This window comes from Monodelphis domestica, chromosome 3, assembly GCF_027887165.1.
Source record: "Monodelphis domestica isolate mMonDom1 chromosome 3, mMonDom1.pri, whole genome shotgun sequence".
Taxonomy (NCBI): domain Eukaryota; kingdom Metazoa; phylum Chordata; class Mammalia; order Didelphimorphia; family Didelphidae; genus Monodelphis; species Monodelphis domestica.
The window spans coordinates 97,098,031-97,117,185 of record NC_077229.1 but is presented as its reverse complement, the minus strand read 5'-3'; the positions used below and the strand labels follow the sequence as shown (position 1 = coordinate 97,117,185).

General features: G+C 35.2%; 1 protein-coding gene across 13 annotated transcripts in view; it reads left to right on the top strand.

Moving 5' to 3' along the window:
- The window catches only part of SMARCA4 (SWI/SNF related, matrix associated, actin dependent regulator of chromatin, subfamily a, member 4), a 110,920-nt gene that overhangs the window by 44,830 nt on the left and 46,935 nt on the right, over positions 1–19,155 (top strand). For all 13 annotated transcript variants that reach the window (XM_007488524.3, XM_001362925.4, XM_056822729.1 and 10 more), the window contains exons 6-13: positions 4,759–5,017; positions 5,894–6,020; positions 7,006–7,179; positions 7,727–7,900; positions 8,049–8,216; positions 8,328–8,378; positions 8,869–8,999; positions 9,142–9,199. In XM_007488524.3, coding sequence (XP_007488586.1) covers positions 4,759–5,017; positions 5,894–6,020; positions 7,006–7,179; positions 7,727–7,900; positions 8,049–8,216; positions 8,328–8,378; positions 8,869–8,999; positions 9,142–9,199 — 1,142 coding nt within the window. The remainder of the gene's footprint in view (positions 1–4,758; positions 5,018–5,893; positions 6,021–7,005; positions 7,180–7,726; positions 7,901–8,048; positions 8,217–8,327; positions 8,379–8,868; positions 9,000–9,141; positions 9,200–19,155) is intronic.

The window sequence follows — 19,155 nt, the reverse complement described above, 5'->3', positions numbered from 1 at the left end:
TTTGTGTTTCAGTCAGTAACCTGTTAGAAGTTCCCTACATTTAATATTCTATTTGGATTGTGAGATTTAAAATAGTGAAACCCATAAACTGTAGTGAGTTAAAATGGTGGAAGATATAAATTGTGATAGATATAAGGGAGGGTGAGTAAATTTGACCGCAGAAAATGTTTCACTACAGTGTCTTGGTTTTTAAATCAAATATAAGGTGGTCGCCAGGGAAATATTCCCAATTATTCAAATACCCAAGTCAACTGGGTTTTATAGAGATTTTTAATTAATAATATAATGAGGAATTAGAGAAAGAGTAGGAAAGGAATAATTATGAAGGGCCTCAAGCTAATATGGTCTAGACCTGAGTCTTAAGAGAGAGAATCAGTCAATCAGTCTTTTAACACTCACCACAAGGTCTGCCTAAACAAGGATTCTAGTGACACCAGGCCAGCTCCATCTCAGCTGACTTCACCAGAGAGAGCTCCAGCGAGACCTCCTTAGAGATTGTCCTCTAAGAGCTTCCCTTCTCCAGAGCCTCTCTCAAGAGATTCTTCCCAAGTGATCCTCATCAGAGATCCTCCAAAAGGATTTCTCCAAAAGGATATCTCCTCAAGAGATTCTGCTTTTTCTTATATAGGGGTTTTTCTCCCATGTCACCTCCCCTAAGTCCCTACATCTACCAATTACTGTAGACACTTTCCAAAGGACTGCCCATCTAAATTCCTGCTAAGTCAACCAATCTCCTCAGTAAATCTGAACTAGAGAAAACACAGCTGAGTCAACTAATCTCATCGAGAGACCCTTTTAGGTACCTAGCATCCCATTGTATCAATTCTAAAAACAGGCCTGGCTCAAAGAACTCCTCCACCCCCCCCCCCACCCCCCCACCATAAGCATGGGTCCAAGTACTTTCATTGTTTAGCAAGGTGTTTTCTCTCCTAAAGCAGTCTTAAGTACGGGTGGAGTAGAGGTCCTCCCATTTCTCATCCTGGCGAGTTCTCACATCAAAATGGGGAATGTTTCTCAGTAGGGAATTTGTTCCAATTAAGAATTCCCCGATGGGGAAATTTTTAACATTCACAAGTCTGAGAGATTTCAAGATTTACAGCATTTGATAACTTTTCATAGACTGTGCTGCCCTCTTCCTTCTCCCTATTCCAGGTGTGCAGTCCCCTCCTTGTGCTTTTTTCTTGGAGCTCCAGGCTCTCTTCAAAGCTCAACTCAAGCCATCTTCTTATTGAGGCCCTTCCTGCTTGCCCCAATCATTAGAACCTTCTCTCCTACTTTGGGTTTAGTTTATTATGTATTGTATTACTTTGTCTTGCCATCTTGGGGTCTCTGTCATTTCTCCCTAGTGGAATTTGAGTGAGTTCCTGGATATAATTTAAAAGATTTAAAAAAAATTTTTTTTTTAAGTTGGAACTTAAAGCCAAAGAAACAGGTGGAGCTGAAGAGGAAAAGCACTCTAGGTATAGAAGATAGGCAGACAGAATTTGTGGGACTGTGAGATGACTTATCTTAGTATCACTGGATTAAAGAGTATCTGGTGGGAAATAAGGTATGAGAATGCAGGAAAGGTATGAAGAGGCTAAATTCTGAAGAATTCTAATGTCAAATAGAGCATTTTGTATTTAATCTTGGAGGCAATTGGGAGGGAGCCTGAATTTTGGGAGGAGAGGGACATAATCAGACCTGTGCTTTAGGAAAATTGTTTTGGCTGAAAGGAAACCTTCCAGCAGGCTATTGCAATAATCAAAGTGTGAGGTTATAAGAATCTGCCCTGAAGTGGTAACAGTGTCAGAGGAGAGAAGGGGACAGATTCAAGAGAGGTTACAATATATTAATATTAAATTGTGAGTCTGGCCATAAATATTTTTATTAATCAGAAAGGAGAGGATGAAAGAAAAAGCAAGGACATAGATCATTCCTAAAGAAAGGATTAATATATATTTATTAAAAACATATTTTGCTGACTAAGGCCTAAACCTCCTTACTGCAACAACCACGTAGTGCATCTCATCTATCCCCATCCTAGAAGCCAAAGCAAGGGACCTTGTTTGTGTGTGGAGGGGTATACCCAGGGGGGCATCTGGATTGCCTCATTGTCCCCTACCACTATTGTTGGCTTTTTCTGCTGACTACAGGGAGCACCAGAATTTAGATTCGATCCTTATAATCAAAGTCTCCTCAATAATTTCCTTCACACACAATGGGGAAATTGGCAGACCTTGACAATAGGTCAAATATAGGGGATGAAAGAGAGTGAGGAATCCAGGACAAACACTCTAGGTTGTAAGTTTGAGGGACCTCTACAGGAATAGAGAAGGTAGGAAAGGGAGACATTAGGGGTTAAGATGAGTTCGATTTTGGACATAACCATCCAGTTTGTGCTGTCTAAAAGACAGTTCTGGAAATATGAGATTGGAGGTTCTCACAGAGACTGGAGCAGAATAGGAACATTTTAGAATCATCAGTACAGAGATGGTTATTAAATCCATGGAATTTGATGAAATAACAAAAATAGCTAATATTTATATAGGCACTGTATTACGCACTTCACAATTATCTCATTTGATCCTCAACCACCATGCAAAGTTAGCATAGATGGGGAAGCTGAGTTAGGCATATTTATTTTAATTTACTTTTCATTGCTTTACACAGACTGAGGAAAAGTTAGTGAGCTAGTAATGCTTTGAAAACATTTCCTGGCACCTTTCAAAACTGTACCTTCCCCTCACACCACTTTCCTCTCCAATGCCATTCTCTTCATCTTTTCTTATACCTTGCACTTGTTGCACTATTTTCTGCTATTCCTCCCTTTGACTCCACCTATACCATAATTTGTTCAAGTATTCCTCAATTGATGGATGCCACTTTAGTTTCTATTTAATTGCTAAAATGATAGCAACAAAAGGTTGTGTTATGAAGTTTTGAACATGAGTCCTTTTCTTCCTTAATCCCTTTTTGGTATAGGCCTAATAATGATATCATTAGTTCAAAGAGAATTCATAGTTTAGTGGTTTCTTTTGGACATAGTACCAAATTGCTTTGAATGTCAAACAGAAGGTTTTATATTCGATTCTAGAGATGATAAGTAGCCCCTAGAGTTTGTAAACGGGGGTGGCATGATCATATCTGTTCTTTAGAAAGACTCATTTTCCAGTTTTTTGCTACCACAAAGAGCGCAGCTATGAATATTTTTGTACAATCCTTTTTTTACTGTCTTTTTGGGGTACAAAACTAGTAGTGGTATTGCTGGATTAAAGGTCAGCATTCTTTTAAAGGCCTTTAGGCATAATTCCAAATTGCCTTCCAGAATGGTTGGATCAATTTACAATGCCATCAGCAATGTATTAGTGTTACAATTTTGCCACATCCCAACATTTATCACTTTCCCTTACTGTAATATTGGCTAGGTATGAAGTGGTACCTCAGAGTTGTTTTGATGATAGTCCTACTTTAGCTCACATGCCCCTCTGGAATCTTTACTAGAAAAAGGGAACCAACCCCCCCCCCCCCCCCCCCTTGGTTCATCCTACTATTGCATTGCATGAATGGTAGTAACAACTTCTCCATAAGACTTTCAAAGTCAAGATGTTTCATTTTAAAAAACAGAGAAGTAAAGTTGTCTCATTCTTCACAGAATCTTCATGAAAACTGACAGGGATGCTAGAGAAGGCCCAAGCTGGGTTTATAAAGAACTGCCAGCTTGTGAGGTACAGGTTTCTTCTTTACCATGTCCACACATTGTACTTCAACACTGCTCCTGATAAGCAGTAAATTCCACCACCCTACCATTTTGGAGACTTGGTCTGCTAAGGTGCAGGCATTTGAACATAATAACAAAAAAAAAGCCATACTCTTGTTACTGTTGATCTTTTTGTTTTCATTGATTGGTTTTGTAGTAAATGTATCTGTGGTGTTTTAAACTACTGTCCTCTACATTCCCGTGTAATTGTCATATGACCTTGAGTAAAGTGACCTCTTTCTGAATCTGTTTCCACTTTTATAAAACAGAGATGATAACACCTACCTTTTTTTTTTTAAACTCTTGCTTTCCATCTTAGTATCAATTCTGGGTATTGGCTCCAAGGCAGAAGAGCAGTAAGGGCAAGGCAATGGAAATTAAGTGACTTGCTCAGGGTCACATAACTAGAAAGTGTCTGAAGCAAGATATGAACCCAAGAACTGTCACCAGGACTGGCTCTCCATCCACTAAGTCACCTAGTCTATCAGGTGGCCCATTGCTTATTTTACTGAAAAGATCTGTCCTCTTGTTCCATTTTTATTGGGAGCTTGTGATTCTAGGTGTAACTTCATGAATATTCTATGCACGCCTGGGTAGCCCAACCATATCTGGAACTAGATTGGATCCAAGTGAATGGCTTATCAATTGCTGAAGATGACAATTCTGTTAATAAAGGGGAAGAAAGAGAGAACTAGATAGAACAAAGTCCCAGCATGGTGGATGACACATTGGATCAGGATTCTGTGAAGATATGTGTACGAGTTTCACAAAATGAGAAGCTATGCCATGGGAGGGTTGGAGTCAGGTCATATAGATCTATTGAAGTATCACAGTCAAAATAACAAGATAAAAAAGAGATCAGACATTTATTGAAATAAATTTGTTAATTTTTGTTAAAATTTATTTAGGTTTTAATCATATTTTTTGTTTCAGTTGCATTTAAAGGTTTTAAGGTTATGATATATTTTTTTAAATGGAAATAGTCACAACTTATTTTTTTCTGTTTGATTCTTAAATAGGACCCATGGCAAATGCTGCAGCCCCCACTAGCACACCTCAGAAACTGATTCCTCCCCAGCCAACTGGGCGTCCTTCACCAGCACCCCCTGCAGTACCTCCTGCAGCTTCTCCTGTAATGCCTCCACAAACACAGTCCCCTGGGCAGCCAGCCCAGCCTGCCCCTATGGTTCAGCTCCATCAGAAACAGAATCGAATCACTCCTATCCAGAAGCCAAGAGGACTTGATCCAGTAGAAATTTTGCAGGAGAGAGAGTATAGGTAAACCTTCTTAAGTTTCCATTCTCAAGATTGTATTTACCTTTCTTAAGCTATGAGGATGTTGAATTTTTAAAATGTTTAGTATTATTATATTACACAGTATTCTATTTTGTAGTGGCATTCTCTTAGGAAATCTGTGGTGGGTTTTTTTTGTTTTGTTTTGTTTGTTCATTTGTTGTGTTTTTGTTTTTGTTTTTTTAGTCAGAAAAGTACCAATGTAAGAAACTGAAAACCTCCATTATAAGAGAAGCATATTTATGGGGCATCTGAGTGGCTCAGTGAATTGAGAACTAGGCCCAGAGATGGAAGGTCCCAAGTTCAAATTTGGCCTCAGATGCTTCCTAGCTGTGTGACCCTGGGCAAATCACTTAATCCCCATTGCCTAGCTCTTACCACTCTTCTGCCTTAGAACCAACACACAGCATTGATTCTAAGACATAAAGTAAGGGTTAAAAATAAATAATTAAAATAAATAAGAGAAGCCTATTCAGTAAATTCTCAGATCAGTGAGGGAGCCGTAGTGGATTACCAGGCCTTGAGATGGGAGGTCTGGGTTGATATATGGCCTCTAATTCTTTCCAGCTATATGATAATGTCCAAGTCATTTAAATTGAATTGCCTGGTCCTTAGTCCTCTTCTTTCTGCCTTGGAACCAATACTTAATTTTTATTTTCATAAACTTCCCTTAACTGGTCTTCAACTTTACCTTATGAACTTAGCCACTCATTTTTTGTCCTGGGTAAGGGCAGAATTTAAGCGTCTATAATTTTGGAAAGTTCTTTTTTAAAGTATCTGATCTAGAGTAGACATTGTAAACAAAAATCATTTTTATGTCTTTTATGTCCCTATGTAAATGGGTTGGTTTCTCCTTAATAGGTTACAGGCCCGGATTGCCCACCGAATTCAGGAACTTGAAAACCTTCCTGGGTCCCTGGCTGGAGACTTAAGAACAAAAGCAACCATTGAACTCAAAGCACTCAGACTGCTAAACTTTCAGAGACAGGTAGGGGTAGACCCTGGAACCAGAATGTTCTTATGGCTGAACCACTGTGCCAGTGTTGGGTGAACTTTAATTTAAGGAGGAGAAAGAGAGTGGACAAGAAATTTCATAAAACTTTTTAAATTCTGAATTTAAAAAACTCCCCCCAAAAGAACATTTCCATATATTAAAAAGAGTTATTTATGTAAAATCATGAGTATCTATTACATATAATTTGGGGTTTAAAAAATATTTAATAAATTCATCATCTTACTTTTAAAACTGTCCTGCTTCTCTGTGTTTCCTTGTGAATTTCTTCTTTTCTGTGCATTTTGAAAAAATGAGCTAGCCACCCTCTTCTTTTGGGGGGTGGGGCAGGAGAGGCTCAATTCTATACCTTGTTTCCTTCCCTTTCTTTATCCCCCCTCCAGTTAGGAAAAGAAAATCCCCAATCCATGTTTCAAGTAAATAGTTGTATATAGATAACTGTCAGTAAAGTGAAATAAAGCATAGTTAATTATCCTTTTAACACACAAGAAACTATTAGCTGTATTGACTCTTTCTTTTATTGTTCCTTCTAGATAAAAGCTATATTCATAAAGAACAGTTGCACTATTTCCAATGTAACCAAGTTTAGGACAGAGATGAAGTCCATGAATGACTTTTACATATCACTATTTGGTTTTTTATGGCATTTCAGAAATGTGACATAAGCAATAAAAATTGCATAGTAGTAAAAGGAAACTGCCACCCTTATTGAACAATATTCTTTTCATAATTCAAGTGCACATACTATATCCCCAATTTGTACTTATAATCTTTTAGTTGTTTACCAGGGCTCCTGTTTAAATTATAAAATAATGCTTTATAAAGGCAGTGAAAAATATTTCCAGTCTTTGATGACATTATGATTTAATCATTATATTAATATATAATTAAGGCTGCAGTTATAGTATTATGTAATTACATACTATATCTAATTTTTTTTTAATGGGAACTTATTTAAAAGCTACGTCAGGAAGTTGTGGTATGCATGAGAAGAGACACAGCCCTGGAAACTGCACTGAATGCCAAGGCTTACAAACGTAGTAAGCGACAGTCCCTTCGTGAGGCTAGAATAACAGAGAAACTGGAGAAGCAGCAAAAGATTGAACAAGAGCGGAAACGCAGGCAAAAGCACCAGGTAAATCTTAAAAACAATCCAATATATCTCCCTTGTGTTTGTTTCCCTGGGTTAACTGCTGCTTTATGTGTCTTAGTCAAGCATCTTGGCAGTTATTCAAATTTGTTCAGAGAAATAAAAACTCCTGAGTAAAAGAAACACTGGTTTATGTTTATAGCCATAACTATGGATTACTGGATTCCTTGCGGTGTGTATCCTTAAACCAGTCAGCTTATCCTACTTAGGTATAGTCTTGATGGTGGGTCTTGAGCAAGAGAAGGGTATAAATCCAATGGGACTATTGGAAGATGGTGGCTTGGGGTCAGGCAACAGGATTTGATAAATGCTTCTTCCTCTACTGCTCCTACATATACCTTTTTCCCTACCCACATATCCCCAGTGTCAGTGCCCTGAGAGTAAAAAGTGTACTCCTCAGATATTGGCACCCTATGGTAAATCCCCCATTTACCTTGTATTAGTTGTTATAGCTTCATTCTTTGCCTGACTTAAATAAGTCATAATCTGAGGATTTTTGTAGAATCTTAAATATTGGGGTCTTATATTTCAGGAATACCTCAATAGCATTCTTCAACATGCCAAGGATTTTAAAGAATATCATCGATCTGTCACTGGCAAAATCCAAAAACTTACAAAAGCAGTGGCTACATACCATGCCAATACTGAGCGGGAGCAGAAGAAAGAGAATGAGCGGATTGAGAAGGAGAGGATGAGAAGACTGATGGTAAAAGTCTTAGAGGCACTGGCATGCATGTGTGCGTGCGTGCGTGTGTGCATGTGTGTGTGTTAGAGAGAGATTTATTTTTTGGTTATAGTGGTGTTTCTTTTTGAAAATGATTCCCAGAATAAATAATAACTTAAAATTTTTGTAGGCTGAAGATGAAGAAGGATATAGGAAGCTAATTGACCAGAAGAAAGATAAGCGCCTTGCATACTTACTTCAGCAAACAGATGAATATGTGGCTAACCTGACAGAACTGGTCCGACAACACAAGGCTGCACAGGTTGCTAAGGAAAAAAAGAAGAAAAAGAAAAAGAAGGTAAAACAGACACCAATATTTCTGTTTATTAGTTTGGTTATATTTTATTTTTAGGCATTTCTCTGAATGCTCAGCAGTGCTTTATAATCAATTTTATTCTCTTCATTTCAGAAGGCAGAGAATGCAGAAGGGCAGACACCTGCAATTGGACCAGATGGAGAGGTTAGGAAACAGATTTTTAAAAAATTGAAATGTCATCTAACATTAGAAAGTTGTATATATTTTTATCCTTACCCCCCAAAAAATGACTCTCACTCTAATACTTTAATAAAACTATATATGTTGCTAAACACAAATAATTATGTCAGATTTTACCTTAGGAAGATATTTGTCCACATTTCCCTATAGTTTTAAAAAAAATCCCTCTTTTCTAGTTTTTGGGAAGCTGGGGGGAATTATTATAATGACCAGGGGAAATATAATCAAGGAAAATTCATGTTAAATAGGTGGTTATTTTTTATACTTTAATAGTAGTAATAAATTAAGTGGCTATTATGGACTTTGTTAATCCTAGAGAACATTTAGTATTAGCTCTGAGGGATAGGTTCTTTCAGCTCCTTCCTTTAGAATTATTAACATTATCTAATCTTGTCATGAACTTTGGCTCTGCAGTAAATAATGGGGACATTGAAATTTTATTCTTCTTTTTCAGCCTTTGGATGAAACCAGTCAGATGAGTGATCTCCCTGTGAAAGTGATCCATGTAGAAAGTGGGAAAATCCTCACTGGCACAGATGCCCCCAAAGCAGGACAATTAGAGGCATGGCTTGAAATGAATCCAGGGTATGTAAGCCAGTTGCATCTAGCACTGGCTAATATTTGAGTTGTTTTCTCTTTTACTTATAAATATCAGAAGTGTCAGAAGTAATTTATCCTAGTATTTATAGTGAGATATATTAAAATAAGACCATTTTTCCTTATTTAGGTATGAAGTAGCTCCAAGATCTGACAGTGAAGAGAGTGGCTCAGAAGAGGAGGAGGAGGTGAGAAGTTTCATAAATTAGTTGGCTTTTTAAAAATAATCATTGGAATATAGGACTGAATATTTTCAAAAGTCCTAACTTACTACTTCATTTTGTTTAGTAAGGGGCTTTGAGCTTTCATAGACTTTGCCGGCAGAGAGTAGAAGCTGTGGCAGATCCAGTAGGAAAAAGTGAGCCCTGGCCTGGTGATAAACAGTGGCTATCATTTGAGGACCAGACTCTTTCATTTTATTGTCCACCATTCTTTGCTATATGTAGTCAGTCAACTTAAGAAGGTTAGAACAATTGTGGTCAGCAATAGCAAGAACTGAAGCCAGAATATTTCCTAGAATGCAGCATTCAATTTAAATGTTTTGGGAGGCGAATGTTTAGAAAAATGAGGCCTGCTTTTATTTTATGGAGAGATTAAGTTCAGAGTGGTGAATTTTAGTTTAAGATACATTGAATGAATGATCACAGAGAAACCAAACTGTAAAACATTTGCTATTCACCAAAAACCTAAAAGTATAGTACCAGACTAGATAATGATTAGGAAATCCAAAGAGAAGTTAAATTAGTGTCTTCATCTAGCCTAGAATTGTGCAAAAAGTCAACTACAAGCTGTAAAAAAGGGATCCTACCAGAAAAGCCAATTGTGAGCATAGGCATTCAAGAAGTAAGTCTGTCATTAAAGATCAGAGATATTCCAGGTGTCAGCCCCCATATCTACGGGTGATACCTTCCAAGACATAACACAGATGGTTGAAACTGCAGTTATAAGCCAACAGTAGCTGACTCCATATATAGGTGTACTTTCTCTCTCCTCCTACCCCCACCCCCACCCCTGCCCAGCTCAAGCCCCTGCATCTTCTACCTCATTCCCCCCCACTCCCCAAAAAAAGAAACCTGGAAGAAAGTAGAAACAGAAGAGACTTCTGGGAAGAAAGACCAGAAGGCTTAGACAAGAAACCTCCTATACATTTAGAAACCTACAATGTTCATATTCTGGATGTGAACCTTGAATTGTCAATACCATATTGTGACATTATAGGGGCTTCCGAAGTCTAAAACATCTGGCCTCTGATTCTTCAGTAAAGATCCAGCTATCTCAATTTAACAATTCTAGGATACCTGAAACTTTTCAACAATTAAGAAGCTTTAGTTATATTCAAAGTTAAGGAAACAGGCCTGGGTAATTGAGATCTAGACCCAGTAGAGTCCAACCACCCTGGAGGGGCAGGGGCGTGCTTTGGGAGTGGGAAAATATCTGGCCTGTGTTCAAAACCCCAATTTAGGAGCTAAAGCTAGAGGTATCAGTTGTGAAAGAACTTATATTTAATTTATTAGAAGAAAGAAATGTATTTAATGCATCTCAGGACAACCAAAAGTTCAATTCTGAAGAAAATAACTCCCATCAAATACAAAAAGAGTCTCTAAAGAAAAAAATCGCTTGACCTGTAAGAACTATAAGAATATATAAATGAAATGAAGCAAGATATTTTTAAAATGAATTACATAATCAAGAAAATCTAGAATAAAGTATTATAAGGAGAAATAAGTTGGCTAGAACAAAACAGTAAAAAAAACCTTACTCAAATAATGGAGTCCTTGAGAATTATAAAGGACCAAACAGAAAAAACCAGTGACTCTATGAGACAAAAAATATTAGAACAAAATCAGAAGCTTGAAAAATAGAAGAAATATAAGGTACCTTCAGACCAAGAAAAGATAAATTAAAAATCATTGGGCTCCTTGAAAACCAAGATAAAAAAAATAACATGGTACCATTTTCAAGAAATAAATGAAAAGTGTCCAGACCCCATTATAACATAATGCCTCCTGAAAGAAACTTCTTAAATAAAAACTTCTAGCAATATGGCTAGCCAAAATCCAGAGCTTCTAGGTCAAAGAAAAAATATTTCAAACCTCCAGATTCAAAGAGTTTTAATGTCAAGGAATCACATTCATCTCATATTAGAATTGAAATCTACTACAAAGGAGAGGATATCTTGTGATATTCTAAAAGTAAAAGATAAAGACTAACAGCAAAGAATAACTTAACCTTAGTGTAACCCTAGAGTGTGAAAAAAAAAATGAATCTTCAACAGAGTTGAGGGCATTCAAGCGATCTAGTAAAAAATAGCATAACTGAACCAAAACTGAAATGAGGAGTGAAGAGAAACATGAAGTACTTATATTTTAATAGGGGGAGAAGAAACAAATATCTTCAGAACTTCAGTGTATTCAAAGGTCATAAAAAGAAATGAGAGGATATAAGAGTATCTTTGTACTGTTTGATGACCTTCAGAAGAAAGAAAAGAAAGAATATACTGAGAAAGAAGGAAAAAGAAGCAAAATTTATTGTTTTTTTATGCAAGCATGGAGGAAGTGGTAGGATATGGCACCAACATGAACATTATTTTTCTCTGATGCAAAGAAGGGGGGAAGAAGATAGGGAAAAAATAGTATAGTTTTGTGTAGAAATATACTCAGAAGAGAAATAGAGTTGTGGGGAGGGTGAGTAGGGTTTAAAACAAAGGATAGTATTAGAAAGGAAACAGTCATAAGGAAAGTGAATATTCACTTCAAGTAGATCATGAAAGGGAAAATAAGAAAGTAAAAGTGAGAATGATTGACATTTGAGAGAGGGTAAAAGGAAGAAAAGTAGAATAATCACATTGATTCAATTATAGGTCACTAGTTTTTATGACATTCTCTTTCACTACCTTCTTTTAAAGAGAGGGAAAATTAGAAGTATATTATGGAGTGAGATACATAATGATAACAATAAACAAATGAAATTAATTCGAGTGTCCATAGAATGGAATAGAGCAGCAAAATTGATAAGGAAGTAGAATCCAACAATATGTTTACAAGAAACACATTTGAAACAAAAGATTCTCGTAGTTAAATTAAGAAACTGGAGAACAATTTTATTTTGCTTCATGTGAACTACTAAAACATTACTTCAGAGAAGGCAAAAATAAAAATAGGTGTAAAAGAGACAAACCGTGAAATTATATTGTTTAAAGTACCATAGGCAAAGCAATAGTATCAATACTTAATATTATGTTTCAAATACTATATAGCATCTAATTAAAGAAAATAGTTAACTAAAAGACAAACAGATGGCAAAAATATGATAGTTGGAACTTTTAATGTAATCCTCTATAATGAAAAACAAAAAAGCAGGAATAAATTTTTTAAAAAGTTAAACTTGATGGATTTTTCTACAATACTGAGTAGGAATCAGAAGTATACTTATTTTCGGCCCTGTTTGTGGAACCTTTGTAATACCTGACCATACACCTAGAGCATAAAAACCTCAAACAAAGAGGAAAAGGTATCAAATTTGAACACATCCTTTATGACTAAAATATAATGACAATTTCTGTAGGGCCTTTGAAGAAAGAATTCACTTATATGGAATTTAAATAATTTAATCATAAAGAATTGGTTCACTAAAGAACCCCTAGAAACGAGATAATTTCATTAGAGAATGAGACAGCATACATGCTAAAACTTTTGAGACATAGCCAAACCAGTACTGAGGGAAATTTTATGTGTCTAAATATTTAATCAACAAAAGAGGAAAGAATAAAACAATGAGACCTCTGGGTCACATGAACAACAAGATGGTAGACCAAATATTCTTTGTGATCCCTACAATCTTTCAAACTTTCCACATCAGAAATTATGCACAAAAGATAAAGCAACTTCAGCTGTTTCCAAGATCTAGGGCACTCAAAATTCAGAAGAGGGTTAAAAACAAACAATAAATAGGAATTGACCCTGATCTAACTCAGTACTTTTTCCCACCTCCCCCACTACCAACAACAAAGCTGCCACAGTGGACCAAGGAATACAACCTATCCCTGCACACAGTTCCTCCCTCCCTTTTTTTGCAGGGCTATAGAGACCTTGGCTCCATCCTAAAGAAGTTTGGTTAGGCCTTGACAGCTAATTTGAACGTAGCCTTTTAGGAGCAAAAGTCTACTTGGGCTACATCCTGGAAGCACTAACACTTCAAAGTTCTGAATTGCTGGTGCCTGAGAAAGCAGGTTCTGAATTACCAGTGTTGGCCCAGAAAACTAAGGAATAGAGGGAGTGGAACAACAGGTCACTGAAATAGAATGCCCTATGTATGAGGATCTATGCAGCACTTCACTGAGTCTGAGGCAAAGAGCAAGCATCTAACTAGGCCATCTCTGACTATCCTAAAGTCATTTGGGATAGAGAAGCTGGTGAATTATCCACTATGGGAAGAAGCTAAGAGCTGTGAAGATCCAAATTCATCCCAAGGAAACCACAGAGGAGAGAGAGTCAGGAAGTGAATGATAAGAAAAATAAGTGAAGGAAGTGGGGGAGAAGAGACTGAAAATACAAAAGATTTCAGGAAAAAGAAATCCCAGAGACCTTGAACACAGAAAAATCAGCAGGAAAAATATTAACAGAAGGAAATGTAGTCTCCAGCTATTAGAGTTTAGGTATCTATGAATAAAAGCTATTAAATGAAGAAAGATGATCCAACACTTAAGGAAATACAAGACAGTGTGGAATCTAAGAAAATGGAACCTCAATATGCTGTAATTGAGTGACATAAAAGAGAAATGAGAATTATGAAAATAATTCATGCTCTGCCCAATAAAAATGAAGAGAAGTTAGAACAATTTAAATCTGCAATGGCAAACATCACCAAAGAAACAAAAAAGAGAATAGATTCGAAATACAAATATACAGTAGTGAAGGACAAGCTAGAAAATAGAAATTAAACAGAAGGCAAATACACTAAAAGAAAATATGCTCAGTGTACCAGTAAACCGTATAGATCTTGAAGATAAGATGTATGGAGACAACCTAAGGATCAGAGGTCTCCGAAGAAGAATACAATAGGACCAAAAAACTAACCACTTTAGCACCGTAATGAAGGAAATAATATGAGTACTTCCCAGAACTTCTGAACATAGAAAATGAAACACTAAGACACTTAGCGGTTAAATTTAACTATTTACTTCAGAAAGGAATTTTGCAAGCCATCAGGAGAAAAACCTTTAGATACAAAGGGCATTTAGATAATGCAAGACCATTCTGCATCTACTAGAAAAAGGGAAAAGGCATGATATGATTTGTACCAAAGAGCATTGGAATTCAGAATATAGCTTAGGTGAGCTATCCTCTAAATCTGAGCCTAACCAGAACAAAAGATGAAAGAAATCATGTGATTATAGAAGTCATAAATCAGAATGGAAGTCTAGAGAATATGGATAATGAAGATGGTGAGAAAAATCCTTTTTTGAAAGGGGTGCAAAAATTGAAATTTTAAAAAGTGAATGAACAGTGTGCTTTGTGAAATGGGTTAGGAGAAGAAGAGAGAATCTACTTGACTAATATGAAAGTGAAAAGGAAAAGGAGAAAATATATAACCAGATAAAAGCAAAAGAGGAGAATGAATAAATAAGCCTAAAGGGAAAAGGGTAACAAAAAAGAGAGTGCGAGCAATAGGGATGAGGAGAAAAGATCTAGTAGAAATAGGGCTACCTTAAAAAAAAAAAGATCGAAATAAAGTAACTGAAGGAACATAATATCTGTGTTTATAGCAGAATGGAGGAATGATAACATGGGGAAAGCAATTTTTAGAAACAGATGTAGGAAAACATCAATCCAATTATGAGCATCATAACTTTTTTTTTTTAACCCTTACCTTCCGTCTTGGAGTCAAGCAGAAGAGTGGTAAGGGCTAGGCAATGGGGGTCAAGTGACTTGCCCAGGGTCACACAGCTAGGAAGTGGCTGAGGCCAGATTTGAACCTAGGACCTCCCATCTCTAGGCTTGGTTTTCAATCCACTGAGCTACCCAGCTGCCCCCAGCATCATAACTTTTAAATGTGAATGGATAAAACAAGCCAATAAAATTTAAAAAGTGATAGATTAGATAAGAAAGCAAAAATCCTACAAATCTGTTGCCGATAAACTCATTTTATAAGCAAAGACACAAAATAAATGAGGTGTAGAAAAAAATTTACCATGCATCAAGGAAATCCCCAAAAGCAGTTATTACCATCATGCTCTTATAGAAAGCAAAAACAAATATTCAAAAATTAATATGGGGCAGCTGGGTAGCACAGTGGATAAAGCACCAGGCTTGGAATCCAAAGGACCTGGGTTCAGATATGACCTCAGTCACTTCCTGGCTGTGTGACACTGAGCAAGTTCACAACCCACCCCACCTGCCTAAAAATAATAATAAGGAATAAACAAGGATATATATTAAAAGGAACCAAAGACAACCAACAAATAATTAGTAATAAACTTACTTCAAATATCTTATCGTCCAAATTATTAAAGGAAACTTTCTGACCTTTAAGAAGACATAGTAATGCTGTAGTGACTGGAGACTTCAATATCTTTATCAGTTTTGAATAAGTCTAAAAGGGAAAATATGGAACTGAACAAATTTCTGAGAAAACTGAAGTTAAAAGAATTATGGTTGGGGGCAGCTGGGTAGCTCAGTGAATTGAGAGCCAAGCCCAGAGACAGGAGGTTCTAGGTTCAAATCTGGCCTCAGACACTTCCCAGCTGTGTGACCCTAGGCAAGTCACTTGACCCCCATTGCCTAGCCCTTACCTTCTGCCTTGGAGCCAATACTCAGTATTGACTTCAAGACGGAAGATAAGGATTAAAAAAGAATTATGGTATCTTAAATGGGACAGCAAAGAAATATACCTATTTCTGCGCATCATATGAAATTTACAAAAATTGACTTTGTACTAAGACACAGAAATATTGCAAACTAATATAAAAAGGTAAACATAGTCAATAAATACATCCTTTCCAAACCATTAATGCAAGTGGAATGGAAATTGGTTCAGAAATCACAGACAAAAGATATAGATGTAAATACAATTTAATAATTAAATCTTAATGAGTAGATCGAAGAGCAAGTCATAAAACTAATAACTGCAAAAGGAAAATTATAATGAAACTGCATACTACAATTTCTGAGATGCAGCTAAAGGAGTCCCTTGGGGAAATCATATCTTTACAATTAGGTATCAATAAACTAAAAAGGAAATAAAAGGAAGATTAGTTAATTGAATGTGCATTTTTTAAAATTTAGAAATAATTAAATTAAAACTAAAACAAAAGAGATTAAAAATTAAAAGGTAAATAAAAACAAAAAAAGCTATAGACTATAATGATGAAATAAAATCTGGTTCTTGGAAAAGACTAATGAAATTGATGAAACCTTAGCTATTCTGATTAAAAAGCAAGTAGAAAAACAGGTCAATAAAATAGTGAATGAACAATGAAAAATCAAAACAAAGCCAGAACAAGAATCAGAATATATCACGTAGCTATTTGCTAACAAAACTGAGAACACAAAAGAAAAAGAGGAATTTAGAAATGTACTCAAACTATCAGAAAATCAGATTGAGATCTTAATTTTTCTCTGAAAAGGAAATAGATCTAATTGTAAAAGGAACTACCAAAGAAAAACTTTTGGATCTGTTATTCACAACAGAGTTCTATCAAATTTTTATAAAATAATTAGTATCCATACTTCACAGAGTATTATGAAAAAATTAGAAAAATAAATCAGTGAATTAGACAAGCAACTGAGGCAACTAGAAAAAGAAAGAAACTTTATGAAAACTACAAATATAAGCACCACTGTGGAAATTCTGAAAATCAAGGAAGAGGTTAACAAATGAATGCAGGGAACTGAGCTCCCCCCCACCCCACCCCAATTTAAAAAAATGAACAAAGAAACCTTTAGCCAATTGGTTTTTAAAGAGGAAAACTAATTGCTAGTGTCCGAAGTGAAAAGTGGAAATCTTACCAAATGAAAAAAAATAAATAAAGGAAGTAATTATAAACTATTTTGCCTAGTTATTTGTCAACAACTTTAAATGAAATGATTAAGTATTCATAATAATGTTACATACCAAGGCTAATAAAGTAACTCCAAATTGAATAAGCCACAAATTAACTCGTTTTAAAAAATAGAAACAGATGGATTTAAAAGTGTATTATATCAAATATTTAGAGAAAATTATATAGTCATTTACAAAAAATGAGAAATGAAAGGAAACTTCCAATTTCTTTCTGTAATAAAAATGTAGACCCAATACTTAGAGAAAGAAAAGAAAGAAAACTACGAGACAGTATCCCCAATGAAGATGCAACACACAAAATATTAGATAAAATATTAGCAAAGAGGCCACATCAACATAATAAATATACAATGTAGCCAAGTTGAATTTATACTAGGAATCCAGGCTTGGTTCAATCTCAGAAAAATTTTAAACATAAGGGGACCGTATTAATTACAATAAAAATCACGTTTATATCAGTAAATTTAGAAACAACCTTTGAAAAACTACTGCATCCATTTCTGTTAAAAAACAAACACTAAAAAGCCTACAAATGAATGGACTTTTCCTTAGTATAGTTAGTAATATATATGTAATAGAGAAATACAAGAAACCTTTCCAGTAAGATTATGGATAAATTAAGAATGTCAATTCACTACTATTATTTGGTACAATATTTGAAATACTTGCTGAATATAGCATGACAAAAATAATTTTTATAAGCATAGACAATGACTGCTTCTTATATATGATTATTGTAAATATTGCTTTTTGCAGATGATAGTCTACTTAGATCACTAGAGATTATTTGAAACATTAACTTCATTAATTCACATAAAACTGTGTTTCTGTAAATTACCAACCAAACCCAATGGAAAAATATATAAATTCTATTCAACATACTTGGTAAATATATAAAATATCTGGGACTCTATATACCAAAGAACTATATAAATACAACTATAAGAAACTTATAATAAAATATAATATATGTAAATATATATTTATGTTTGTATACATATAAATATATAATATATAAATATAATAATAAAATATAATAAAAATAAAGACAAAACAAATCATTCAAACCAATAATTGCTTATGATTAATACATTCTAAATTCTATTTAATTCTAAATACATAATAAATTCTAAATCTGCATTCTATGATAAAATGGCAATCCTATCCAAATTAACCTATTTATCCCAAACTATCAAAATATTACCATCTAGAGCTAGGTAGGGTGAAATCATGATTTCTAGAGTAACAAACGATAAAGAATCTCCAGAATGAAGAAAGGGTGAATGAAAGAGGCCAGAGAAGTACTAGTTCTCCAACTTTACTACAAAGCTATAATCGTCAAAGCTACCTGATACTGGTTAAACAGTAGGAAAGGTTATTATTATAACACATTTGGTATATAAGATACAAAAGCAAATGAACACTTCTAAGTGTTAAGTCAATCCCCAAGTCCCCATTTCCCAGACTAAGTAGTCAGTAATTAACAAAAATTATGAGAAAACTGGTAAATGCCAGCAGGTATTTACCACAATAACCTCATGCCTTAGACATAAAACTTCATATCAACAAATTAGAGGAGGAAGGAATGAGATTCCTTTCACCACTAAGGATAAAGAAAGGATCATTGATCAAATAAGGAAGAAGTTCATCAGAAGTTTTTAAAAACAAAATAGAAAATTTAATATACAAACAAAATGAATTAGAATTATTAAATTAGTTAAATTAGAATATTTTTTTAAAAGTCTTGGCAAAAGGGTTTTTCTGATTAAAGCCTGATACCCAAGGTATTTAAAGAACCAGTTCAGATATGAAGGAGCATTTTCCAGTAGGTAAAAATTCAAAGCATAAGAACAAACAGTTCTCAAAACACTCAGCTGCCAGTAGCCACTTGAAAAAAGAAATTTACTCTCCTGACATAGAAGTTGGCCTCAAGATACAGAATGATGAGTATTAAACTCTGAAGACATGGCTACACTAAGAGTTTATTTTATATGACTGCTCACTTATTGCAAGGGTTTTTTGTTTGTTTGCTTGTTTGTTTGACTTTCAAAGTGGGACTGTCTCTGTGCATCGACTTTTCCAC